This window comes from Arthrobotrys flagrans (assembly GCF_004000055.1).
Source record: "Arthrobotrys flagrans strain CBS H-5679 chromosome Unknown unitig_1, whole genome shotgun sequence".
Classification (NCBI taxonomy): domain Eukaryota; kingdom Fungi; phylum Ascomycota; class Orbiliomycetes; order Orbiliales; family Orbiliaceae; genus Arthrobotrys; species Arthrobotrys flagrans.
Genome location: NW_027137556.1, coordinates 3,286,942 through 3,313,100, shown reverse-complemented (window position 1 = coordinate 3,313,100; position 26,159 = coordinate 3,286,942). Strand labels below are relative to the sequence as shown.

The 26,159-nt window shown below is 47.4% G+C and overlaps 12 protein-coding genes across 12 annotated transcripts; 7 read left to right on the top strand and 5 right to left on the bottom strand.

Moving 5' to 3' along the window:
• Positions 1-97: 97 nt before the first annotated feature.
• On the bottom strand, positions 98-656 carry DFL_008992 (uncharacterized protein; the record flags this gene model as incomplete). The annotated part of the gene is made up of 5 exons (XM_067638807.1): positions 98-123; positions 184-231; positions 292-367; positions 430-557; positions 647-656. 5 exons carry the CDS (start codon positions 654-656, stop codon positions 98-100), a joined length of 288 nt encoding a protein of 95 aa, XP_067486659.1.
• A 94-nt stretch (positions 657-750) lies between these two features.
• Positions 751-1,447, bottom strand: DFL_008991 (uncharacterized protein; the record flags this gene model as incomplete). Its single annotated transcript, XM_067638806.1, has 2 exons — positions 751-924; positions 1,001-1,447. 2 exons carry the CDS (start codon positions 1,445-1,447, stop codon positions 751-753), a joined length of 621 nt encoding a protein of 206 aa, XP_067486658.1.
• Positions 1,448-1,896: 449 nt separating this feature from the next.
• DFL_008990 (uncharacterized protein) lies at positions 1,897-2,955 on the top strand (the record flags this gene model as incomplete). The annotated part of the gene is made up of 4 exons (XM_067638805.1): positions 1,897-1,909; positions 2,002-2,084; positions 2,163-2,875; positions 2,940-2,955. 4 exons carry the CDS (start codon positions 1,897-1,899, stop codon positions 2,953-2,955), a joined length of 825 nt encoding a protein of 274 aa, XP_067486657.1.
• A 483-nt stretch (positions 2,956-3,438) lies between these two features.
• DFL_008989 (uncharacterized protein) lies at positions 3,439-6,191 on the bottom strand (the record flags this gene model as incomplete). Its single annotated transcript, XM_067638803.1, has 5 exons — positions 3,439-3,726; positions 3,792-4,135; positions 4,197-4,553; positions 4,612-5,791; positions 5,856-6,191. The coding sequence occupies 5 exons, from the start codon at positions 6,189-6,191 to the stop codon at positions 3,439-3,441; spliced, it is 2,505 nt and encodes an 834-aa protein (XP_067486656.1).
• An 802-nt stretch (positions 6,192-6,993) lies between these two features.
• Positions 6,994-10,036, top strand: DFL_008988 (uncharacterized protein; the record flags this gene model as incomplete). Its single annotated transcript, XM_067638802.1, has 5 exons — positions 6,994-7,212; positions 7,286-8,206; positions 8,260-9,316; positions 9,367-9,614; positions 9,671-10,036. The coding sequence occupies 5 exons, from the start codon at positions 6,994-6,996 to the stop codon at positions 10,034-10,036; spliced, it is 2,811 nt and encodes a 936-aa protein (XP_067486655.1).
• A 420-nt stretch (positions 10,037-10,456) lies between these two features.
• On the bottom strand, positions 10,457-11,751 carry DFL_008987 (uncharacterized protein; the record flags this gene model as incomplete). The annotated part of the gene is made up of 2 exons (XM_067638801.1): positions 10,457-11,572; positions 11,713-11,751. The coding sequence occupies 2 exons, from the start codon at positions 11,749-11,751 to the stop codon at positions 10,457-10,459; spliced, it is 1,155 nt and encodes a 384-aa protein (XP_067486654.1).
• A 998-nt stretch (positions 11,752-12,749) lies between these two features.
• Positions 12,750-14,372, top strand: DFL_008986 (uncharacterized protein; the record flags this gene model as incomplete). The annotated part of the gene is made up of 3 exons (XM_067638800.1): positions 12,750-13,231; positions 13,405-13,978; positions 14,064-14,372. The coding sequence occupies 3 exons, from the start codon at positions 12,750-12,752 to the stop codon at positions 14,370-14,372; spliced, it is 1,365 nt and encodes a 454-aa protein (XP_067486653.1).
• Positions 14,373-14,982: 610 nt separating this feature from the next.
• On the top strand, positions 14,983-16,294 carry DFL_008985 (uncharacterized protein; the record flags this gene model as incomplete). Its single annotated transcript, XM_067638799.1, has 2 exons — positions 14,983-15,132; positions 15,332-16,294. 2 exons carry the CDS (start codon positions 14,983-14,985, stop codon positions 16,292-16,294), a joined length of 1,113 nt encoding a protein of 370 aa, XP_067486652.1.
• Positions 16,295-16,838: 544 nt separating this feature from the next.
• Positions 16,839-18,282, top strand: DFL_008984 (uncharacterized protein; the record flags this gene model as incomplete). The annotated part of the gene is made up of 6 exons (XM_067638798.1): positions 16,839-16,953; positions 17,064-17,299; positions 17,370-17,660; positions 17,745-18,035; positions 18,101-18,160; positions 18,217-18,282. The coding sequence occupies 6 exons, from the start codon at positions 16,839-16,841 to the stop codon at positions 18,280-18,282; spliced, it is 1,059 nt and encodes a 352-aa protein (XP_067486651.1).
• A 1,540-nt stretch (positions 18,283-19,822) lies between these two features.
• DFL_008983 (uncharacterized protein) lies at positions 19,823-21,369 on the top strand (the record flags this gene model as incomplete). The annotated part of the gene is made up of 6 exons (XM_067638797.1): positions 19,823-19,987; positions 20,063-20,182; positions 20,268-20,534; positions 20,615-20,874; positions 20,945-21,059; positions 21,163-21,369. 6 exons carry the CDS (start codon positions 19,823-19,825, stop codon positions 21,367-21,369), a joined length of 1,134 nt encoding a protein of 377 aa, XP_067486650.1.
• Positions 21,370-22,139: 770 nt separating this feature from the next.
• On the top strand, positions 22,140-22,471 carry DFL_008982 (uncharacterized protein; the record flags this gene model as incomplete). The annotated part of the gene is made up of 3 exons (XM_067638796.1): positions 22,140-22,168; positions 22,219-22,323; positions 22,393-22,471. The coding sequence occupies 3 exons, from the start codon at positions 22,140-22,142 to the stop codon at positions 22,469-22,471; spliced, it is 213 nt and encodes a 70-aa protein (XP_067486649.1).
• A 1,790-nt stretch (positions 22,472-24,261) lies between these two features.
• Positions 24,262-25,437, bottom strand: DFL_008981 (uncharacterized protein; the record flags this gene model as incomplete). Its single annotated transcript, XM_067638795.1, has 3 exons — positions 24,262-24,276; positions 24,347-24,999; positions 25,071-25,437. 3 exons carry the CDS (start codon positions 25,435-25,437, stop codon positions 24,262-24,264), a joined length of 1,035 nt encoding a protein of 344 aa, XP_067486648.1.
• Positions 25,438-26,159: the final 722 nt, after the last annotated feature.

Below are 26,159 nucleotides of genomic sequence, written 5' to 3'. Positions count from 1 at the left end.
CCGGGCATGGTGTTTACGGAATGATAATATATTCCGGTCCTACTTTCGGGGATCTACCGACCATTCTCTTCGTAGCTGACGACCACATGCACGGCTTCTAGACTGCACACCTTGACTTGAGTGCTGATGTATGCGTATCGGTAAGAATGGGCAAAAGATGATTGAAAAGAGGAGATGACATACTCCCATTCGTTGGCACTTTGTAGCCAGCTTGATCCTTTCTCCGCCGTACTAACACAAAAGATAGCAAAAAGGTTATGAACATGAATAGTATACCCCGCGCGTACGTACGGTTCCCCTTTCCATCCATGGGACCGACCGGATTTGGTTTCCGATCCCCCCTTCCTCTTCTAGATATCGCACATTCCTAGGAGCCGAAAACGCAAAACAAATTAAGAAAACCCAACAAGGCATACAACGATAACCGACAAAAAAAGATAAAGGATGATCGTAAGGTAGAGCTCTATAATACAGTGGTGGTGGTGGAGTACGGTTGAAGACGAGAAGACGTGGAGAGGAGAGTGACAGAGTTGGTGGAGAAGAGGTCGCCCTGGATGCTATTTTTTTGTTCAGTTTATGTTTCCGTATATATACCTACTATCCGCCGAATAGTCGTCGCTGTTGCAGAAAAAGTACGGTGAATTACCCTTCGTCATGGCCCTTCAATTCATCCATCCAACGAGCCAACCCCTTCCGTATCCTTCATCCACGAAGAAAGAAACAAAAGATACCAAAAGTCAAAGTTCAAATTTATAAGAACTTCTCCCTCTTCCTGTTATACGCCCTCTGATCCTTCAACCACTGCCTATATTGCGACAGCGACCCGATCTTTTCTCCATAATAATCCGGCACGGGGTTCGAAAAGCTCTGAAACGATGGGTCGACACGGTTCTTTTTGATATGAGCGAAGAATTCCGTTTCTTTCTATATTTTTTTAAAAGAGTTTATATTAGCAATCCCTTCCCTTCTGCTGTAGAGATAGAATTGAGAAGGAAAATACCTTCGTAATCTCCCCCATCCACCTCCTATTCGCAACCTTGAAAGCCTGAGTCCCAGCAACAGGACCGATCAACCACCCGGTAGCACCACAGGCAATCAACCCGATACCGAGTACCATAAGCGGATCGAGTCCCCAAATCATCTTTGAAGGATCAATCTCCTGCGTTCCGAGGATGTTTAGGCCGATGGTCGACGTGAGCATGGAGCAAACGACCGAACCCGCAAGATTGTAACGACGTTTTTGTTTACGGAGCCTAAGGAAGGTGTTCCAGTCGAGTGGGTTTGTGGATGTAGCGGTAGCGCTGGTGGGGGGTATCGATGTTGACGAGGCGGTTGTTGCGGAGGAGAGGCGGCGGAGGGGGTGTAGGAGGGATTGGGAGGGACGGAGGGGGGTGTAGAGGAATGGGGAGGCCGTTCGGAGGCCTAGACGGGTGAAGGTCGTGGCCATTGTCGTGAGGGTGACGGGGTGTCGTATGAGATGATGCCGTCGACCGAGTGGAAGGATAGAGATTGGAAGATACAATCGAATCGTACCCCTCTCTCCTACAATCTCGTTCTTGTTCTCGAAGCTGGTGATCTAATGCTGTTCCGAATCGATCGAATCCCGTCGGCCCTTTAATATCGTTATCTCGTAGATCTCGGTGGACGTTGTTTCACGCCAAGACAAAAATTTTAAGCTTTTGTTCTGTCGACGGTTTTCTATTCTTGTCTTTCTTTTTTTTACTTAAAATCCCACTTGGAAAAAAACAAAAAAATTTAATTTATAGCTTCAGCAATCGCTCGACGACGATAACAAAGTCAGCAGCTATCTGACGTAAATAAAAGCCACCGCCCTACCACTCGTCGCTATTAGCTATTTTGATAAACTGAGATAGCGCTTTATTAAAGCTTCGAAAGATGGCTGCGTGGGGTATGTGGCTCGTCCTCCCCTGCCCCGCTATCGATAAAGGAATCGAATCATCATCAACTTTTACTGACTTTTAACGTCGGGAAATTGTACAGACGACGAAGAAAGCGACGGCGGTTCACCGCCTCCTGTCATTGTTAAAAAGAGCAAGTTCGATGATGAAGAAGAGGAAGCCGAGGTCCGTGCGATATCCTAACAATACACATATAAAACCCCCTCCTGGGGTTCTAATACATATATGTGTATAATAATGCAGGTAGCCGACGCCTGGGACGCCGAAGACTCCGAAGAAGAACGCAAAAAAGTCGCCAAAAAGGCCGAAGCGGAAGCAAAACGTCAAGCCGAGCTCGCCGCGAACAAGAAATCAAAAGCCCAAAGGATAGCGGAACGTCAAGCCGAACATGCTGCCGAAAAGGCTCGCCTGGAAGCCGAAGAAGAAGAAGAAGATCCGGCTGCTGCTCGTGAACGCGGTCGTCAGGCTGAGTTGGCTTCGGATTTGGCTTCTGCTGGTGATCTTCTCGGTGCTGTTGCTGCTGGTTCGCAGAATTCGAGGAGGGTCGCGGCGGATCGCTCGCTCATTCAGCACAAGACGGACAGTGGAGAACAGGTTATGATCGACCTTGCCGATCTTCCGCTGTTCCAGCCGAAGTTGAAGGCAGAGTTCGATGAGATCAAGAACAAATTGGTCCCGCTGTTCGTCAACATGCAAAAGAAGGGTCACTATCCTATCTTCCTCCAGGATTTCTTTAGAGAAACAGCAAAGGGTTTGAGCAGCGAGCAGATCAAGAAGATTGCTTCTTCGCTTACTACGCTGTCGAATGAGAAGATGAGGGAGGAGAAGGCGGCTGATACCAAGGGCAAGAAGACGTCAAAGTCCAAGGTGAAGGCTACGGTTACACTCGGTGGTTCTGGTGCCGGTAAGAGCCATACTGCTGATACGACGAATTACGATAACGAGATTGGTGACTAGTATGTTCTTTCCCTCTTACCTATTCGCTTTGGGGCATAACTTGCTAACATTGACATCTAACAGTGATGACTTCATGTAAATAGCCATATGCCATGTTTTCCCGACAACTGCTGATGCCGGGCCCCTCACACCCGCCATCCCAGCCTCTAGCATAAAACGCTCGTATAGAGATAATCCCATGTATGCGACGTTTTTTTTCTCTCGCACCCTCCTTCCATCTTTTATCCATTTTCCTTCATCCGTATTCTTTCCGGCGTAAAAAGTTTCTGGCTTCCTTTCTTTCACAGCGCAAGACCTTTTCACGGGGCGGAAAAAAGAGAGGGATAGGCGTATTTCTATTTTTTATATATACGGAGTGGGATTGGGGGAGGAGGAAGGTATTGGGTGGTATCTTTATCTAGATTTATATGATGACGATGATGAATGGAAGTGGTGATGGAAGCATCCGATAGGTCTTCATAACTCTACGGCTCGTAGGCTGCATGAATCATGCTCCTCAAAACTCGATTATCAAGGCCACCCCACAAGCCAAATACTACAGCACCGGATCTACAATCTAGATTTAATATTCTCCCCCAACCTCAGCATCAGGATCCCTGACAATATACAACTCCTTCAAACTCCCATCCCCTCCAATCTGCAACCCCTTCTCGTTCGCTAAATGCAGTAACGAAATAAAACAGTAACTGGTACTGATATCGTTCATAGCCTGCTTCGGATAATACGTTTTCAATCCATTCATCAACGTCGTGAACGTTCTTGGCACATCCGGTGGCGGGGGCGTCTTTGGCTCTTCTGTCGGTGCTGGTGTCTTTTCTGGATCGGATTGTTTACCCGGTGTTTGCGGGGGCTGAAGCAAGTGTATTTGTTAGTAAAGGGGTGAGAAGTAATGTGGGGAGGTGAAGATATGCATACCAGATCAATACTTTCGAACAGCATACCCTTCCACATCGTCTCCTTCAATTTTCTGACGTCTACCTTCTTCGCCACTCTTGCGTATTGTACGTATTCGGGGCGTATGCGACGACTACTTGTCACTAATTGTGCGCCGTACCCTAATTCCGGCTTCTCGGCGACTAGGGGGATCACGGGGTTTCCGTTTTCGTCTATGCTGGGTAAGGCGCCAGCGCCCATATCCCTTTCGGGCGAGAAGATTTCCCTAGCATCTGCGAAAGCGCCGTCGTCTTCATCATCCATACCGCCCAATGGTTCGTCGTGGAAAAAGTTGGCGTCGTAGTCGCCTTGTTGGCGTTCCGGCGCTATGATATACCATTAGCATTCTTAAACTTTGGGTAGTAATAGAAAATGCGATAAGCGTACTAGAGGTAACTGCGATCTCATTCTGTGCCCAAAACTGCTCATCCATGACCATATCATCGTTATTCTCCCCCTCGGTGCCCCTGGCTGGCACTTGGCCCTTAAGCGTCTTCTTGCTACGGAGCATCGCCTTGGGTTTGAGGAACAGTCGAAGGAGCTGGCGGGAGTTAAAATGCTTATCGTCAGGGAGAAGGTTACGGCCCTTATGCCTTAACTGGGTTTTAGGCATATTGATGCTAGCATTCGAGGTGGCGAAGAGAGCGTCTGCGTCGTCGAGGTTTTGATCCGGAGTAACAAAGTCGATCGTGAAGGGTGTCTTTTCTTTGCGAACTCTGGGAGCCGCATCGCCCTTGTTTCCCTCTACATTTGCATTTAGTGACTGGATACTGGTGAGCTAAATCGGTCATGTCATACGAACCTTTGATTTTCCTGATCTTCCAGTGCTCAGGGCCCGCCCAATTCCTTTTCAAGGCTTCGTCAAAGTAAGCCAGAATGTCCTCCTGCTCAGCCTCACGACCAGCACCGAGTCTAACGATGTAGTCGTTGTCATTAACGTCGAACTCTCCGTCTCCGTCGATATCAACCTCTCGCATGGGACCTCTGCCTTGTTCTCTGCCCATAGTTTGGTTAGCCCAGGCCTCCCCTCCTTGGCCGTATAGGGCATTCTCCGGGCCGCCGAGGACGGCTACCTCGAAACCACCACCTCCGAAATCACCGTCATCGTCGAAGCCACCCGCGTCGAATTCGTTTTCCTGTTCGGCGGCGAGCTCTTCTTCTTCCTTTTCCGTTAGGGCTTTTAGGAAGGGGATGTCGAGAGAGGCTGTGGGGTCGCCGAGTGCAAAGTTCTTGAGAGAAGGGCACACGTCGAGTTCTTCGATTCTGTCGATATCTGGGAAGAACTTTTGGGCAAGGGCATCAAGATCCAAGGGAATTTCTGGGACCTGTTCCTTTTTCTTCTTCTTTTCTGCTGCTTGGCTGGCTTCGGTGATGGTATGGTCCATGGTATCTTCTCCTATTTCTATGGGCTCTCCTTCGGCCTCGTCGTCGCCATCTTCAACATTCACAAGCTCGGTGGGTTCCGTAGTATTTGTTGAGTCTTTGACGTCGTCGCTTGAGTCGAATACAATCTTTCCATGCTCGTCAATAGAAAGCACGTTCAGGAGTAAACCTTTCGCACCACCTTCGTCGAAGTCTGCGGCCGCCTTCTTAAATAATGGGTCCACAGCGAATTCTAGGTCAAATTTCTTAAGCTGCAACTGCGACCAGTCCTTAGCCAGGGTTACTTCTGATCTAGTAGCCCTCTTTCTAGCCTTCTTCCTCCCACCTTCCTCGTCGTCATCGTCACCATCCTCGCCCTCCCCACCGGCACCATCCTCCTCTTGATTACCTTTTTTCTTGCCAGAGTTATCAGCCAGGCCGCTCAACAGTTTTCCTGTTTCGGTAGCTACAGAGTCGACTCTTGAGGTGTAGATTTTGACACAGCCGTCCAGGGTGCACGATGCCTTTTGGAAGTTTATGCTGTTGCCTTCTTTCAGTAGTGACATATCGTGGAAGTAGTCGATCAAGGCGAAATTCCAGCTGTTTGTCGCATTGATTTTCTATATTCCATGCGCTTAGTACGCATCTTTCCACGATGTAGTGATGTATCGTATCGGAACATACATTATCTGTCGCCATCTTCATCCACTCCTCAAAATTCGCCAATATAGGCACTTTCTTCACCGGCGTTTGCGCATTCACAGCATTCACCCCTCCCCTCGCTGCCGGGGTGGACATGATCATTGGGCTGCCGCCATCGTTCGCACCCATTGATTTGCGAGGTGTAGCAGCTGCTATGATTTTGTTCAGCTGGGCTTCCTGTAGGGTCTGACGTTTGGCATTTCGACGGGCTTTTTCGGAGTCATCGTCGTTGAGGGGGATGGTTATTGTGGTCCCTGGAGCGGCGTGGGTAGGTGTCGAGCCGGCAGGCTTTTGGTTTACTTTTTTGCGGGGAGGCATGGTTGTAGATGTAATTAGAGCTCTGGGGAGCTTGAAGGCGAAGGATATGAAGCTATTTGTGCCGTTTTGAGGCGGATTTAAGTGTGTCGTGATGTCTGGTATTGTCGTGATATTATATCGACGCCTCCACGGTATCGCGAAGTTTGGAAGCTGTCTGGTTGCTTTGTTTACTTTGCTGTGGATCCGTCGACACAACACGGAAAACAGCGCCACAACTTCCATGTGGCTGATGTACAAAATGCCAAGACATATTGACAGACGCATTGGGTGGCGGTGTGGCGGTGCTCTCACAGCAAAATGACGTTCCCCCATGGTCTGTCTTGTGCTTGCCGGACGGACAGTTACCAATTATCTTACCTTACCTTCTCCGTCAACCCCCCCACATACACATCCCACATAGCCTCCGACGATGTTAACTTAACCATTCGGTCCGCACCTTCCTGAAGTTTTTCTCCCCTACGATAATTATTAACCACGGCGCACAAGTGGGCTGCCTGACTGGCCTTGTACAATCCAATCGATAAACGGCACTCGAGGTGTGCTGGTCACAGAAAGTACGGGGTACATGCGTACACTACCGGCAGTTTTTATAATCCGTCGCCCCGTTATCGAAACCTGCAGCCTTCTTTTTTTCCTTCCTTTTACTTAAAAACGTCTTTGAACAAGTATGCAGTATCAATAGTAATTGAATTTTCGAATTCCACGCTGGATAAAAACTCGGAACAAATCCCTCTTCGCATCGCACACGGATTCCAATTAAGGAGGATCTTGAAGTCCCGCCTTCCCGGGGTATACAGCCATTATGCGACGGGACTTAAGTCGCATGGCACGGCACCTGCTGCTGCTGCTTGCGGTATTGGCAGTGGCGACTTCGGCGACTGCTGTCACTTCTGGCTCTCTGAGCGATGGATCACGACAACTACTGGTTCGAAATGCTAAGCCGACAACGCAGCCGACGTTTACGACACTGATTAAGAGGGTACTTTTGCCTGTATCGAGATTAGAGAAGCGGGATCTCGAAGTGAGTTTATATATTTCTCTGCAATTATAATTTTATTACAATCGTCTAATGATCGGGTGACAACCGGCGATAGTGTCGCAAAATTCATAAACCGAAATATACCGACAAATGCGCTTTCGTCCGCGAAAACTGCGAAGATGAGGAAGTCGGCTTCTTCGATTACCTCGCTCTTTACTACTGTAACTTTGGCGGCGCAAATTCGGCATTAAAATTTATTCCCATGGCGATAATGATAACATGGATGACGGTCCTATTCACCATGATTGGTATCGCCGCTAGCGATTTCTTCTGCGTTAATCTTTCCACCATATCAACGATTCTTGGGATGTCGCAAAGTTTGGCAGGTGTTACATTTTTGGCATTTGGAAATGGTTCGCCGGATGTGTTCAGTACCTTTGCAGCTATGAAAATTAATTCTGGGTCGTTGGCGGTGGGGGAGTTGGTTGGTGCTGCGTCGTTTATTACGGCTGTAGTTGCGGGGTCTATGGCTATTGTAAGGCCGTTCACGGTGGCAAAGAAGTCATTCGTGAGGGACGTGGTGTTTTTTATGCTGTCGGTGTCGTTGGGGATATACTTTTTGTATGATGGCAGGATATTGCTGTGGGAGTGTGTGGCTATGGTGGGGCTTTATGCGTCGTATGTGGTGTTTGTGGTTGGATGGCATTGGTATACAAAGCGTCAGAAGAGAAAGAAGCTTATTGAGATTAGAACGAGGGGTCATTATACTGATGTTGCTGACGAGGAAGAATTGGAAGAAGAGGAAGACGCTAGTATGGGAGTACAAAGGGGTCCGCGGTTGACTTTAAATACCGACTTTGGTGCATTGGAGAGAGGCGATGAGGATGTTGATGAGGATGGGGAATTTGAGGATGATAGGATAGAGAGGGAAGAGTTTGCAGAATTGAATAGCAGTATGAGGTTAGGGAGACCGAGTATTGCCAGGCACGCTACACCGGTGACACCGATCCGGCCGTCTTTGATAGGTGCTCTTGAGGTATGAGTCCCCGGTATATCTATGAGATTGATGCATGCTGACTGTAGTGCCAGTTTCGATCTGTCCTACAATCCCTCAACCAGGATAAGAACCTACCTGGAAGATCTATCCATCTTCGAAGTTACTCTGAAGATTCACAGGAACCTAGAAGTGCGGTTGAGCCTGTCATCCCCCGTGCCCGCCACTCGAGACATCATTCCACAATTGATTCCAGCGAGTTCGAGGCTAGAGCTAGTCATCTTGCACCTCCACTTGCTACAGGTGGCAGGGCAAGGGCCGTATCTGTGAATGATGCGGCTCAGATATCCAACGGGTCGGATTACTTCACACGACAAACTTCACAGCGCAACATTCCGGGGTTGACATCTCCAGCTTCCATAGCCGAAGAACCTACAGAGGAGCCTCCACTTATTGCCCTGGATCATGCGTCCCCGCTCGCCGCGCCCCCGAGTTTTGGAAACTATCAACTTCAAGTACCATCGTCTCAACATCTCGCACCGCCTGGCCTGTCACCGATTGCCTCTGAAGTAGTATCGCCTTCTGCCAGCCCGCTGCTACCTAGTAGAACCAGCAGTCGGGACGGTAGCCCTACACGCTATGTTGACTCACCACGGCCTGTCTCTCTAAGCACCACAGGAAATAGTGACATCCCCATCATCAATCTCCCTCCTTCTGCCACATCCACAGATACCTCGGAATTCATAACCTTGCCAGTAAGGCATCCAAGACTGTTCAAGTACTGGCCTTACGCTATCCTCCCCGCTCCAGACGTATTCTTCTCCACACTCTTTCCCACGCTCTACACCTTCAACGAGAAGAACCTTTGGGGTAAATTCCTCGCAATCTTTTCCGCGCCTCCCATATTCCTCCTGACGATCACATTGCCCATTGTTGAGGTTCCCGAAGAGCCCAGATCTCGCCCTCCGTCGAGGAAACCCTCTAACGGTGGAAGTGTACTACCGAGTCCCGCGAGTACGGTACCGACGGTGAACTTCGACTTCCAGCCGGCATGGATGAAGGATAATGACGAACCAAGGGATTGGAATAGATGGCTCGTTGCGACTCAGTGTATCACCGCTCCCATTTTCATAGTTTTGGCTGTTTGTGCTGGTAAGTCAGTTTATTTTCCGGATACGATAGCATATCTAACCGTACTCTAGGCCAAATACCTCTTCTCTTTCCGATTCTTTACGCTCTCCTTGGTGGACTTGTAGCTCTTTTACTTTTGCTGCTGCTCACGAGGACGGATAGACCGCCGAAATATAGATATTTACTTTGCTTCGTTGGGTTTGTGGTTAGTATTTGCTGGATTTCGTCGATTGCGAATGAAGTCGTTGGTATTTTAAAGGCTTTGGGGGTCATACTTGGGATTAGCGATGCTATCCTGGGACTTACGATCTTTGCGGTGGTATGTACTGTTCTAACTCCTCTGGAGGAACCTAGTGCTAAATGTAAACGCGATAGGGCAACTCCCTCGGTGATCTAGTGGCCGACATCACCGTCGCCCGTCTGGGTTTCCCTGTCATGGCACTATCCGCCTGCTTCGGCGGTCCCATGTTAAACATCCTACTCGGCATCGGAGGCTCTGGAATATACATGACCATCGCTCCAGCTTCCGAAAACTATTATCAGATAGAAGTTAGTAGCACGCTGATGATCAGTGCTATCACTCTCTTGGGAACGCTGTTGTTTTTGCTAGCGGCGGTACCGATGAATAATTGGAGGATGACGAGGGGTTTAGGATGGGCACTTGTGGGGATTTGGGCGGTTAGTACTATCATTAATGTTATCGTTGAGGTTAGTGGGGTTGGTAAGAGGTTGGAACTGTAAGGTGTTTGAAGGAGGGGTTAGGTATACCATTCGTTTGGGGGTGTTTTTTTTTTTCGTTCGTTTTATGGTTTGCTGATAGTTTTGAGTGGGATTGCTATTTTATATCGTGGAGTCTAGCTGGGTATGGTTTTTGGAGTTTTGTTTTATCTTTGATGGACTCTTCGGATCCTCTCTTCATGAGGGGTAAATTTGGTTTTTTATGTTTTTGATACATCTTGGTTACAAATACCATAGCACATTCAATTTTGCGTATACATCGAGTTCATAATGTATATACTATTGATTTTTTTGATATAAGCTTACGAGAGTTCTATAAATTGAGTTTCTGCGATATGTAGTGGATCCGTGTACCTTATCAGTACGTATGGACCACCGCATCTTTATCTCAGTAACGCGGTCTAATATTGTAGCTGATCGATATCACCATACGGCCCCGGGACTTCTCCCCCCACAATCTCTACACCAACAAGTATAGGCCGGTAGCCTCTCGTTCCCATTCCCATTACTCCAAGAAACCTTCCTAGGTTCCATAACCAACATCTCCACCACTTTATTCTCCTGCTCCGCTTTCGAACTCTGAACCCTCCACACCGCCGCCTCTTCCAAAGCCTCCCACTCCCTCTCCTCCTTCGGATCCCACTCCCTTACATACCTTCTTCTCTTCACCAATTCTTTGTTCTTCAATTTTGTCATTTTCAAAAGAAGACCGTACATTCTCGTGCCGGGTATGAACTGCGGTCCGAGGGTGTAATTCGGAATCCAGAAGTAACTCGTATCCGCGCCTATGAAGCTGGTATATGCGCCTCTACTCCTCGTCAAAGGTTCCCAATCTACACAACTGAATCCCACATCGTCCAAGATCCTTTTTGTTCCGTCCCTGGAGTTCATCCAAGTACTCTCGTCGTTTTCGTAGACGATTTCGAAACTTGAGATTTCTCCTGTTTTGAATTTGTGGAATAACCAGATTAATGCATCTGGTTTAAAAATTGTGGATGGGGGGTTAGTATTGTCGTATTTTAGTATTCCCATACTGATTTTTCGAAGATTTGGAAGTTTTCTGGAGATGACGTCTGGCATGAAGGGTGTTAATAACGGTAACGAATAATAAAAATTCACCGAATCATGATTGAAAGACGGATGATTCCAGATCCAGAGGTTTTCACCAATGATGTTGGTGGTAGAATGTAACGGCGAAATATTCGTCCTCGTGAAGTAGGCCCAATTGATAGCCTCCAATATAACTTCGGGGAGACCGTGCAATGTCGGAATGGTGTTTATTGCGTACCCCGCGAAGATTACTCGCCCTCTTCCCAGATGGTAGAGGAATTCCGGCGTTATGGCGAGGGGGTTTATGGACCGGTATGGTGGTTGGCCGATTAGACATTTTGAGAGACGGGCGCTGAGGAGGGAGCGGTAGGCTGTGCAGACGGTGGTTATGATTGCGGTGAAGGTGGGGGAGACTTGGAGGAGGTGGGGTGGGAGGGCGGATTCGGGGTTTGGATAGGAGAGTGAGATCGTGCAGGGGAGGTCGTGACTCTGGAATTTAGATGTAAACGGTAGTTAATTGTTAGTCTGTGTGTTTGATTGTTAATGGCGTGTAGTTAGGCTCATAAGATTTTAGTATAGAGAGGTAGAAACGGATGGGTATAAAAGAGATAAAAGACGCAATGGCGTACTCTATAAATTCCATTCCGTTCTACACCCAGCGATTTCATCTCTTCGCGCCATTGTTTGGTTTGTATTGGCGACTCGAAGATGAAGTTTATATTATTATAATTCGCATCCAGGAAGTATGAAAATATCTGGTAATGGATTTCATGCGGAAGGCGTAAAATTCTATCAAGATATTTTGTCACAACAATATGTTAGTCGATAGCTTGCGTGCAATTTGTGATATCAGATACTAGTTAGTCCCAAAAACCAGGACTAATCCGAAATTGGAATCCGGGGAAGGGAGGGGGTATTCCTAACGGTGCGATATTGTGACCTCCCTGCGCCTGTGACGTCGCAGTCATTGTCAAGAAGGGGATTGAACCATTGAATTCCTAACGCGAGATGCCGATGTTCCGTACAGAACAGAGACGCTAGTGGGCTCGGTAAGCGGGGGCTGTTGGAAATCCTGTTCTTGGAATCTGCCAATGCAAGGTTGGGTATCGGACGACAAAAAGAGATACTATGCAAGCTAGCTTGTGGATACCAGGGGATATGTTTCGAATCTGGGGGAATCGAATACGGCGAAAAGGATCTCGATGATGCGAAACCTCGAGCGCGAGACTGAAGATGAGAATCTGCAGTCGCGCCCCTTAGACGCACATGGTGGTCGTTTAAATGTTTCTTTGCGAGCCCAAGCGCCACCGCCTCGTGGGATCCACTATTCTAACGAACGATTAGGTATATTTCTGCATCCACAGCTGCATCTGCATGCATCGCATCCACGTTCGCAGATGTTATTTGCCACACTCTTTGAAAAACTTCTCGATCAGGCCGGGGCGACGATCTGGCCCGCTGTGATCGATACTAAACTCCACGGAGTTAGCTGAAATTCGAGGCTGATAACGTTAGCAGACTTTGGGTCACGAGCAGGATATTGGCATAAGAAGCCCTGAATGTCACCCTTGTGATATCTTACCTTTCCCCGCTTCCTCTTATAATTATAATTACTACTACATGTATGATATTTTATACTTGAAATTGCAATCGAATGAAGAAGAAAATGGACCATAAACCAGCTCCTCTCCTCTCTCTCCCCTATGATATCTTCCACTTAATCCTCACCCAGCTCGAGAATTTCCGCAGCGAAGCCTGCAAGCCACGCCGCGGCCGGCCTCAAATTCCAACAAATCCAACACATTACACCTACTTCCCCCCATTTATCGAAGAACTCCCTCCCAAAAAGCCACACGATTCCCCCCGTCGTGCTGAAAAATGGAGGATCGAACAATCTAATCTTCATAAGTCTTATGACTATACTCATGTGCACCCCCAAAAACCAAAAGAAGCTCTAAAAGTTGCACCGGCGCCTTTCGAGGGGGCATCGATGTTCGATGCGTTGTCGAGGACTAATAAGGCTTTGAGAGAGCTCTGTGCTCCTTATATTTTTAGGAATGTGGTGATGGCTTCGGATGATTGTTTGACGATCGATAGGATTGGGTTCTATGCGAGCGAGAAGCAGGAATGGATGTTGAAGCATATTCGGTATGTTGCTTTTTCGGTTTTGATATAGCTTGAAATTGTCTATTTGGAAATTTCATGAATTCAAGTTCAGGGATATCGCATGGCTGTTTTATCTTGCAAAGAAACTAGATTATATCGCATGCACCGTATGAATATATTATCACATAGCCAGAATTAACAATTCCTATCATCAGGTCATTCCGCCTCATATCGACAAACGTGACCTGGCCAAACTCTTTGGGCGGTAACACTCCGGAAGAACTCCTCCCAGACCTAGCCGCGACCCTGATCCGCCTCCTGCGCTCAATTCCAAATCTCCAAACCCTTCACTTCATAATCGAGCCCAGTGAACTCGTCTCCGAATTCAAATCCATCTTAACCACCACCACCCCGCCAATAAGCTTCCCAACCGTAAAACACATTTATATAAACACAGACAACGAATATATGCTTCCTTTTCTTTCCTCCCCCGAAGTCGGCGGCCTAGAGTCCTTCGAATATAAAGCTGCTTATTCCCTCAAATCTGCCAACAAAGTAACCTTCTCTACGATTGGTGCCACAGCTGAAGAAAAGGAAACAGGATTGTTCGGTGGCATGACCGATGCCAGAGCTGTGGAAGTAGTTAAAGGGCTAGCGGAGGTTCAAAAGAATAGTTTAAAGAAGATGACGCTGGCGGCATTTATCAACGACACTGGAATCGTGCAGATGGTTAAAGCGGGGATATTGGAGAATATAAGAGAGTTGGTGCTACTTTATACCGTCGCCGCAGTAAGTACTCATATATACACCCCCATCTCAAACCTTGCAAATTTCATATAAAAACGTCTTTTATATCGGTACGTTTGCGATAAAGACCTGTGCAACCTCCCTCTCTCACTTACCACACCTCCGCTACATCCGATTCGGCCAAGACGACGATCCTATTTCGGCCAAAAACCCGCATTGTTATATGTCCCGCCGAGAACTATTAACGGTAGTCCGTTCGGCAAAGAAGTTAGAAGAAGTATGGTACCGAGATCGATTTGTGTGCCATATTAAGCGGCTGGTTGGTGAAGGACATGACGGAACGGAGGTTAATGAGGATGAGACTTGGTGGATGGATACTTGGGCGCCGGATGGGTTGGGTAGTAAGAATGTTATTAGCAGTGGGTGGTTGGGTTGACTTGGTTCTTTTGATCGTTAATTCGTTTCTTTTCTTTCTTTTAGGTGGGAAATCCGGGAGATCACCAAGAAGCTAGCTAATTGGGTATCCATAGTTGCAGCACTGGGGAATTGGTTTTTGGAATTTGGGTGCGAAGTTGTATTGGATGGCTGTCGTTCTTTGAAATTGAAGGTCTTGGCGGCGTAATATTGCATATATTGTAGTTCTTAACCTCGCACCTAACCTCGAGGCTACTTGTGCCAAAACAATCGTATACTGAAATTTGACATCCAAGAGCATGAATTGTTATTTCGTATCCTAAGCTGAAAGTTGTTGACTGGGGCTGTTATTCTGCTGGTTCCAATGAAACCAGTCGGACGACCATCTTATCACCAACAGCCTCTATCTCTAAAAATCGCGAACTCCAACCTCCATCAGTTTAACTTTCAATATCATCTCATCTCAAATCATCATCGAAGAGGTCGTTGTTTAGATCCTCTATTCTTAAACTACATCCTTTAAAACCTCTCATCGCTCCATTTCCGTCGCAAGCTCTGTTGGTGTAAAGCAGCTCCTAATCTCTCTTAGTCACGTCCCTCTCTCAGCAACGTCGTCAAAAAAAAAAGCCAAGATGACCAGAACTTTCCTCTCACTCCCGTACGAAATCAAGTACAAGATCCTCTCGGAGGCCATCGGCGTCTCTGTCGACTATGTGTTCAAGTCAGGAACTCAAGTTCAAGAATGTCGTGATAAGGCCATTGCCGAAGGTTGGGATATTAAAGTATGTTCAAGAACATTCAGGCGGGCACTTAAAGCATCATAAAGAAGAGGCTAGCTGTTGCTTCATTTGAGCGTCTTCCGTCTTCACTTTTCTTCGTGGAGAGATGGGATCGAAAAGCAGCACTTCTAGATCTCTGGTCGTGTCGTGTTAGGACTGACTTCAGTTAAAACATACTGCTAACAAATCATTCCCTATTTAGGCCTACGGCCTGGGCCAGTGGTATTGCCTTACCGTGCGAGTCATTCCCACGAAAACTCTCACTGGATACCTGCTTGTCTCTCACGAATTTTCGAAAGTCTTTTCGAAAGTTGTCGCCGATATGGACAAACTCGCTTCGAAGTTTCAAGAAGAAATTTCGAAGAGCACCCATAAAGGTGGCTTGCCGCCTTGCACCTATTTCGGATGGAGAGAGGTCTTTGATCGAATGTGGGATGATGAAAAACCGTGCAGGATCATCCTGGGTAACCATCCTCAAAACCACTGGTACTTTCTAGCTCAAATCACCAGCATGACTTCTATGAGGTCTCTTTACTTCACCAAAGCTATGACTGGGTGGGGATATTCCAAGTTTAAGAAACTCTGGCGTCCTCACTACACACCAAGCAAATTCGACGGGATCTCTTGGATCGCGATCTTTCTCAGTGGCAACCTTCCCTGCTTGGAAACCATTGCCATCGGTGTCGGCAAGAAGATTGGTCTCAAGCATAGGAACAGTCTTCCGATCATCCAGATGCTCCGATGGTTGATTATGAAGCCACGAACCGGTCAGGACTTTGAGCATAGCCACCGTCTCAGAGAGATCCTGATTCGACGTCCCCCGAGGTTTCGCAGGTTGGAGCTCGTTTTTGAGAAAAAGGGCAAAGGTATCGAAAATTCACTCGACCTCAACAGTTACGTCAAAGCCCCGGATGGCCACAAGTGGGCCAAAACTAGATTGAATGACCGGGATATCACAAGGAGGGGAAGGTACATTAAGCAATGGGATGATTTCACCAACACCGAGGTTTGGAGGGAAGAGGAAGGCGATGTTTTGCAAATTGAACTTCAGCGCCTCGCAGATGCCGAATTGTCCAATCCCCTTCATCGACCCGAGGGAAATGACAACGACGTGACTTACCTCTTGGAAACTTTTCCTTTGTCAATCACCACTACTTTTGAATAATTTTTTTCCCCTCTGCAGCATCAGGGAAGTGATAAATGGCATGGCTAATCTTTTGTCAATCAGCACTGCTTTCGAATTGCCCTATTCTCGACTCTCTTTTGCAGTGGGCTATGGTATTTCACTGTTCACGTTTTCATGTTCTGTCCCATGGTTCACGTTCCTCATGTGTTCGTTTTTCCTGTTCAACCTCGTGGAGTCTAGCAGCATTTTGGGACTGATTTGTTAAGTCCTTCCACGTCATGTGTTACTACCGATTGTCCCTTTTCCCTAGGTCATCTCCTCGTCTATGTCGTATTAACCTCGAAACAATGTAGAGGCCGGTACGATAATTACCAAGTATGCATGTATCTACTGCGTTGACCCCCCAAAATCCAACACCCCGTTCGAACCGAGGCAAACCCCCCCTGTGCCATTCCCAAACGCGAACATTCAGCGCCCCCAGCCAACAAATCGAAGCGCATTTCCCTTTAAACTCCTCCGCTGCACCTTATAAACACTTCTTCATAAACATCCCTCCGCCTAGTATATACCACCCGCTTCCACGATGCCATCCTCAACCGCCGGCCCCTCACTCCCCACGGCCGCCACAATAACCGACATCCCACAATCCGAAAATATCGATGGCTATGATTTCCCCTTCGCCGCTGCACCGGATATTAGTACGTCACACAGAACAAACACCCCAAAACAACTCCAACCCATCGAAAAAAGCTCCCCAAAACAACTTCGACACATAAAAAACTTTCTAACAGATATAAAATTTATATAGTCCGTTCGAACCAAAAGGACGCGTACTTCCAAGGCGTGATCTTAGAACAGCTCTCCACCATTCTCCGAAACCTCTATGGCGCTCGAATCCTTCACAAGTTCAGCACTGAGGCTAAAGTCCTCGCCGATCTGTTGTACCTCGGTATCACAACATTGGTCGGGAGCAGAACACTGGGCGAGGAATATTGCGATATCGTCCACGTAGATGCAGATAGTAGACGGCTACCGCATTTATTTGTACGGAAACCCACAAAACCGACCTGTATCGTCTCACCATTGGAGACTAACAATATATTTATATATATAGCAACGAGCCGGCTACATAATCTCCGTCGTAATCCTGCCCTACATAACCTCCAAATTCGCACCAAAGCTTCGAGCCCGAATACGGATGAACTTGGACCGACGAGCCGCGAGACGGGCACTGACGAAAACCACGAATAACGATGATTCTATGAAGGAACGGTTTTTTAGGTTTTTACATAGGAATTTGGATACGTTTTCCGGGGCGGAGAGTATGATTGCGGTGCATTTGGCTTTCTTCTATTTTACGGGAGCGTATTATCATGTTTCGAAGAGGATTTGGGGGATGAGATATGTACGTTTGACCTCGGTTCCCTACGGGTTAGGTTTTGAGCTGGCGAATGGAGGAAGGGATGCTGACCTTTTCGTTTGACAACAGATATTTACGAAGAAGCTGCAACCTCATGAACAACGGGTTGGATATGAAGTCCTTGGCGTATTGCTACTAGTTCAAATCGTCGTACAGACCTACAGCAAAATGTCAGAGTACCTATCCGATGGAACAGAAGAACAAAGCCTCCAAAGCTCGAAGGGCACGGTTAGCCAGAACATCGTGGCAGGAGACGAAGAAGCTAAAGTTGACCTGGACAATCCGGAGACGATGGCGTTCGTTCACGGTGAAATGGCGAGGAAGTGCACGCTGTGCTTGGAGAATATGAAAGATCCGACGGTACGTTATCGCTCTGTGCATGGAAGGCGTAGAGTTAGTGGTTGATACTGATGTTATGGTGTTAGTTAACCCCCTGTGGTCATATGTTTTGCTGGATCTGTATCACTGAGTGGTGTAGGAACAAGGTAAGCTACCTATGACACGCACTCGATGAAGCACACTCTAGCTAACTAAGCATTAGCCTGAATGCCCTCTGTGTAGATCTTCATCCCTACCACAGCACCTCCTCGTCCTTCGCGGCCAGTAGCGTGGAATCGAATCTTATATCAGTATTATCCTTTGTTGGATGTTCATGCGAAAAATGTTCGGTATGATGGAAATGGCAATGGGAATAGATGGAATCTGTAGCTCTTTTTTTTTCGTTAGCAAGCATATTAGCATATTGTATGTTTTTCTTTTCCGAAATCAGTAGAATAGAGCTTTACATAGAAGACTTTGTAATATATACCATAAGGTGCAAGATGCAATCCATCGCTGCTCGAATGAGGCTCTCCCCTAATCCGGCTAGCGCCTCTCGCTTAATATTCCTCATTGTCGACAGACTTTGTTGCATTTTCAACGACATCTTGTGTGTTGAATCGAGGGATCTGTAGTAAAGCTGAGGTTTGCCGGTTAATTTCCTGGTTGTTTTGAAGGTTTAGAAGGTAGTTGTAGATTTCAAAAAGAGGGGTGGTAATAGTGAAGAAGAGGGGTTGGAATATAGCAATATATGAGAAATCACAATCCTACGACCGGGAGAACGAACGAAAAATCACAAAACTGCATCGTTTTCCTGGAAAATTGAAACAAAACATTTTGGAGACAATGAAATGAAGCGTTTTGTAAATAAATTGGATGGACTTTTGTGCGCCTAGTAGGCTAGATAGTTTTATGCTGTCGCAAAAATCTGGGGATACAAGATCGTTGTAGTTGCGCCTGCAAATTTGCGAATATCAAAGGCTCCGGCCCGTCCAAAGCTAAACGCATCCACCCACTTGCAAACAAAAGATAGGAATTTGTACAAGCCGTATTTTTCGATATCTAGAGATGCAATTTTGAGCAGAGTGATCACAGTATGATCTCAAATCTCATGATTCTACAAAACCGTAGCCATGATGCCCTGCAGGCCCGTGAAATTCCGGAATCCCCCGGATCTATGCTTCCGCACGAACTCAATTGTATCCAAGCCCTAGCCTCCGTAGGGGTTGAATAGAACCAGCCCCGTATTTGGTGATGCAATAACAAGCTTCCCGTCACCAATAGGGCAACATAACCCTGGCGCTGACCTAGATCAAAGCGCTCTCCTCGGCAGTCTTCGCATTTCCCTCCCATGTAGAGTCGATTTCTGCACCTATTGGCGATCTCTCTGCCCATATTCCGTCCCACCGGCCAAATGCAGTAGAGTAGTCACATCACCGTAGCAAAGTAGACCCGTAGTAACCAATAACGTATGTCGTTCGCATGTCCTCGAACAATTAAACCCCGACGAGTTGTGCTCGGGTATTTGAACAGGACCGCTGTTCCCACAATCTCCTCCATCTCTTGTAAATATTCTTTTGCCAAACTTTATCGTTGCAGAATTGCTTGTCGGAACCCTCATCATCTCCTCCCTCTTCACCAACCCATCGTATCCTCTCCCCATCCTCACGAAACCTCAGGATACCATAGGCAAGTATTTAAAACCTCTGGCCAATGCATGTGTTCCCTTTCCTCCGCGTTCATTCCCCTGTATTATCCGTTGTCGCTCTGCAACTTGCTTCGTCGTCGCGTCTTAGTTCTGAGATTGAGCTTTGTTGTTGCCCATACAGATGGATACCTTCACACCCTATCCCAGGCTTCCTGTCCCAGAACAGCACTTGGCTTTCCCAAGCAATTCGAATGACAATGATGCATCTGATGTGCTGGACCTGATTGCCAAAAATGAAATCATCGGTGTTCTCGAGAACGATGCCGATGGCATAACATCAAACTATGTAAGTCGATAAGCGCACTCGTCAAAACCCTTTGTTCATAGACGTGACCGTTGCTGACAATTGACGGCGCAAAAGGTTTGGTGTGACCCTTCTGAATCTGACCGGTCGTTATCCAACATCATTTTGACCGAGATCAAACATCTCCGATTAGAAGGTCTTGTGACCTTGAACGAAATTAACCTCGCCCGGGATATCGTAAGTGGTGTGCTCGTGTTGCATTTTATTAGGCTGGAGCCTTTGATACTGTAACTGATACGGTGTGGTGTGCGTGCGGCTGCAGATTCTTGAAATGGTCGGCCAGTCAGACATCCATACCTCTCTCCTACACGACTATGAAGGTCGCGGGGGTGAAGGCGCCGAGAGATACAAGTTTGTGCTTGCGTGCTTGGAGGAGCGTGCCGAATATTTGGGGTTGCTACCACAAACGATGCCCCTTGACCGCCCGCAGCTTGTGTACCCCGCTTCCCCAGCCCAGAGGTCCAATGTTCCCAAGGCAAAGTCACAACCGGTTCAAACGATTTTTGGCTATGTCAATGGCATCAACATTGTAAGTGCTGTAAATCGATCCGCGCAACTTGTGATGGGTTTTGTATGAAAGTCGTGTTGATGAACTTTTTTTGAAAATAGGGTGACAGCTGGAAGGGCCGCAAGCAGATAACCAAAGTTGGCTTGCACTGCCGGCCCCAAGGGTCGGTGCATGGTCGCAAAGAAGAGGGTGTCTTTTCTTTGATTATTGCTGGTGCGTACAAGGAGGACCGCAACCATGGTTGCGACATCACCTTCACAGGCGTGGGTGGCTGCGACGGGTCCAATGCTACCAAGAAGGTGGCACAAGGATCTAAAATTTCAATCGAAGACCTAACCGTCGGACCAAGGGCTTCAAACACGTATGTTGTATTGCCCTTTGTCCCATTTCCCTCCTTTTCGGTCTGACTGAGTTTTGTGATCGTAATCTAGAGAGAACTGTGCGCTCGCGAAGTCTGCTTCGACTGGAAAGCCAATTCGTGTCATCGCGAACCTAGACGCCAACCTGTCATTCTGCCAGAATGCGAAAGGGTTCACATTTATCGGCGTAAGTTTTTTCGTACCTGTTCTTGTTCCATTAGTGTCTTGATGTTCGATGGACGTGTAAATTCTTGAGATGGAGGGGGATGCTAACCTTAGTATCCATATAGTTGTGGAAAGTTTCTGGTTCCTTTGTCCACAGAAACGGCAAAGGTGTTAACGTTCTAAGATTCGAACTGTCCCCGTTCGATGAACGTACCCGTACGTATGTTCTTGAGAGCATCGAAGCGTCCCCGCCGCTGGGTCCCTCTGAGGCTAGTACCGGCGACGGCGGTGTCGCTGACGACGACGACGACGATGCCATTGTGATTGATTAAATTTGTGCCGGGGGTCTGTTTTTACCTTGAATTAATTGCAAGTAGCCGAATAATCGACGCTACCTCCCCTCTACCCAGCTGTACGCATCCATTACTAATGAGGAAATACTTACAGTGCGTGCGCTCTGGCTTCCCACTCTTGCTCTCCTCCCCTTTTCCAATCCAACTTTGTCTTATCGATGGGGTACCTGAGAGTGTGTAAGCTGCATATCTATCGTGTTTTGTTTTTAACAGTGTTAATGATACTTACCCGACTTGCGGGTCCTCTACCCCCCTCTCCCCTTAAATTTTCTCACTGACGTAGGCCACCGATTTGCCCAATCTAACTTTTCCATTTTGTGAGGTGCCTATGCATGTGTTAGCTGCATCTTATCTATTTTTTATCTCATTAGGACCGTCGATTATACTTACCCGACATGCGGATCCCCCGAGAAACTAGGGATCCTTGGATTGAGGACTCGAAGGGCCGGAGCCCAAGAGTTAGGCCCTCGATGGATATCTTGGATCCCTGCGCCACCGACTTGTCTAGTCCTGTTGTTTCATTTATTAGGTACCTAAGCGTCTATTAGCTACATCTTATCATTCTCTTATATTTTTAGGATCTTCCATGTTACTTACCCGACGTGCGGGTCCTCCGAGAAGATAGGAGGCCTAAATTGGGGTCTCGAAAGGCCTGGGCCTGACAATTAGATCTTCAATAGAGATCTTCGATCCCCGCGCCACTTTGTTGATCGTATTGGAACCGTCGCAGCCACCCTCCTCGTTTACGTATGCGGCCAAAGCCCGCATACGCCCATAGGTTGGTAGTCTACCGCGGCAACCAACGATGGGCGTTAATTTCCTGGCCAGCTTCCAATTTTACCAACGATTTCTTTATCTCCCACATCTCGCCCTTTACCTCATCCACGCCTGTGAAGGTGATATCGCAACCGTGGTTACGATCTTCCTTGTACGGTTGGTTGCCCCATATATTCTTCATCCTTCTGCTTCCTATCAGTATTTTTATTGACACACCTGTGAAAGGTGGACTTCCAAGGGGTGGGGTCAGCATACTCTCTCTCCTATCATCGATAACTCGGTCGCGGATCCGTGTCACCGGTAGAATCTATTGGGAACTGTCCCGTATGCCATGAGGTACCTGAGTTTGTGTCAGCTGCATCTTGGCTTTTTTTTGTATTTTTGCAAGGTCATTGGTTTTACTTACCCGACGGACGGGTCCTCGATGGCTTGGGCCGGAGCCCTCAGCTGGGGTACCAAGTGCTAACTGCCAACGACCGGCACGCCTCAATGTTCTTAAGAACATATGTGCGAGTATGTTCGTCGAACGGGGACAGTTCGAATCCTAGAACATCGACATCCTTTCTGTTTCTATGCACCAAGGAGCCAGAAATATCGACATCCTTAGGCCGGTGCCCTAGCAGCTACGTACATAAGCTCCGAGTAATTCGTGGAGCTGCTGTGGCAGGTTTGCATTTGGGCTTTGAACGAGAGGGCGGTTGCTTTTCTTAATCATCGGAATCCGTGTCGTGGATCGCATCGTCTTCAAAATCGGGTTCTTCGTCGTCGTCATCGATGAAGTCCGGGTTTGTGGTAGCTGCTCCAAGACAGGTGCACGCTTCTCCACGCACGCAAGCACAAACTTGTATCTCTCGGCGCATTCATCTCCACGACCCTCATAATCGTGTAGAAGAGAGTCATGAATGTCTTACTGGCCGGGTTTGTGATAAATAAGAGGGTGGTGGTGCCCTCATCGATGCTTGTGATTCCGCCCTCGAGGCGAGGCCTTTTGGTCTGCCTCCCACCCGCGTTGAACTTTCTTTTGGAGGCATATTTCAAACAAAAGACCTTGGAAACGAAAAATAAAAGAAGGAAGCAGGAAGCCCACATCCATTAGGCAAAGAGTGCGAGTGCAAGTCGAGTGGGGAAGGAGCGAATGGGTTGAGTGGGGAGGAGGAGGTGGAGGAGCAGGCGAGGTGGTTGTAGGTAGATAGAGGGAGGGAGGTGGAAAGAAGAAGTGGGAGGAAGAATTTAAAGTGGAGGGAGAAAGTGAGGAAGAAAGTGGGAGGGAGAAGGTGGGAGGGAGACAGTGGAGGTAAGATATTTATAATTGTTTCCCAAACCTCGTTGCTATATTGATATGCTAATTGTAAATATAATCAATGGCCCACGTATCTAGCACATGGCCACCCTGAGGTTAACAGCCCACGAGACAAGTATACCACCCGTACGACGTTACGGGTTGGTATGGCACTGGTATGAAGCTAGTTTATCTGGTCTCCACAAGCCTCCGTGCGTGCACCACGACTGAGAACTCGAACCTCATTAAAGCGATGGCTGCCTGGTCGAATGCCTGGCCACTAGCCGTCTTCGAAGGCGGTGATGTCGGTACACTCATTCTTCGGAAAACAAGGGGGCAACATAGCAGGGACATCGATCAAGTAGTCAAGCGGGCAATCGAGATGTTCATTGAACGGGAACGGATTTTGCGTCCAGGCATTCTTCAGCCTAATCTTGGATTGCGGGCACGGCCCCCAGCCGTTGTCCAGTCAAAATCTAACAGGTGAAACGGACATTGAGATGATCTCACCTCTAGCATCTGAGTCCAAATAGTATATAGTTTATTGAGCATGAACCAACTTAGCTAGGGAAATAATTTGAGAAAAATAGTTCTAGTAAATCGAATTGCATGTTTTATTTCTTTGCCCCCTCTATTATAGTTGTATTACCACTGAACCTGTATGTACGAGAATCAAATTCAAGAAAAGGGAAAGGAAAAAGCCGACGCCCCAAAGCACAAGAGGATTCGAGGCTAAGAACAAAATCACCAAGAAGTTAAGAAAAGAGAAGGAAAAAGTGTTATCAAGAAACCAGTCTCTCGCTAAGAACGGAAAGTTACTTAAGCCGGTCCTACAAATGCACAGTCCTTAGCTTGTGTAGCCATCAGGAGATGGGAGACAAAAAACCACAAAGAACTTACCGCAATATGCGAAACCACATCCTTGTAAACAGCATCAATACTCTTCCCACCATCAACTTTAACCACCCTCTTCTGACCTTCAAAGTAATTGACCACAGGCATACTAGTCTCCTTAAACGTCCTGAATCTCTTCAAAATACTCTCCATATTATCATCACTCCTTCCACTGGTCTTCCCACGTTCCAAAAGTCGTTTGGTCATGGTATCTTCATCGCAATCGAAGAATAAAGTGAACTGGCTAGGAACAACAACTTCCTCGAACTTCAACGCTTGATCCATCTGTCGTGGGAACCCATCGATAAGGAACTTGGATTTCTTGTTTTGGTCGATATTACGCTTCATGGCGTTTTCGAGGAGGACGATGGTAACTTCCATGGGTACGATCTTTCCCTCGCGAATGTAGGTCTTGATTAATTCACCATAGTCGGTTCCCTCGCGGCTTTGTTCTTCACGGAGAAGATCGCCAGCGGAGAGATGGACGAAACCATAGTCCTTAACTAGCTTAGCGCATTGAGTACCCTTTCCGACACCGGGTCCGCCGAGAACGAATATGACTTTGATGTCCTTGGGGTCAAAGATGGGACCGTCGTCTCGGAGCCTTGGAAGGCCATCGGAGTCGGATTTGGCAGCGGGTACAACAGGCATTTTTCTGTCTGAAGATACTTATTTTAGCACGCCCTTCTGTAGCTATGTAACCTATTAATAGATTTGACAGAGAGCTTACCCTTCCTATTATCCAAAACAGCAGCAAAAGTAACAGCACCGATCGCAAATATCAGCACAAACGGCCAAGCCTTTAGTTTATCGTCTTTCGGAGGTCGTGGTGCGCCTGGTCCGCCGATAGGTCCACTGGCTGAGGTAGTTCGAGGATTCGATGGTTTTGGTGGTTGCTGTTGTTCTTGACCGGTGACGTAGTTTCGAACAAAGCTTCTGGGAGCAGCAGTAGCGGTACTACTCTGAAATAATTGAGTTTCAGGGAATGTTCGCAGGTTTCTTCCTCCTCGAGGTATCTGACGAGCTTTAGAGAACGAATGTAGGGGTTTTGTAGCCCTTTGCAGGGAACGGGTGGTCGAGCGGAAGGAGACGTTCATTGTCGCTGAGTTAAAGGTAACGGGTTTTATATATGCTTTAAGTGTACACGGGCAATGTCCGGGTGTCTGCAGGTCAGGCTTTTGGGGCCGGCCGGGTTAACGTTTGCTGGGTTTGTGGTGTTTTTCTCGGGACACACGAAAAACGCGGAGCGACCGTTTGACTTTTCCACGTGGGGCTCGCAGACAGAGACGGAGGGGTGGCTCGATCACACTGTTTTCGGCAACAGACGAGGCAATTGAAAAGTTCGAGAATGGGCTGATATGTCGGTGGGTACAGGCTTCGGGTTTATGGAGGGAGAAAAAGAACCAGAGGAAGTGTGATAAGGGGGTTGTGGTGTATGACGGGTTCACGTTCCTGATGCTTGCTCAGGAGAGTTATGTAATCTCTCTACTTAATTAGTTCGAGTACGGGATGCTGAAATGAGAAGTTATTAATAGCAGTTAGCCAATTAAACTGGAGAGCTTGGTCAGGACAGAACAGAACAGGCTGCCCTTGCCGGGATACCATATCAATTGGGAGTATCAACCAGGGGTGTTTTAATAATCCTACGAAGCTGTGATATTATCGTATCATCTCTTCGGTGTAGATATCTCCAGAACTTCAAAAATGACGGAGTAGTATGAAGTACCTTCACGCCACAACGGGGAAAGCGTCATGTGTTGTTCCCATAGTAGTTAATAATTTTCTAGTCAAGAAACGATAGATACTAAGACTATTTAGT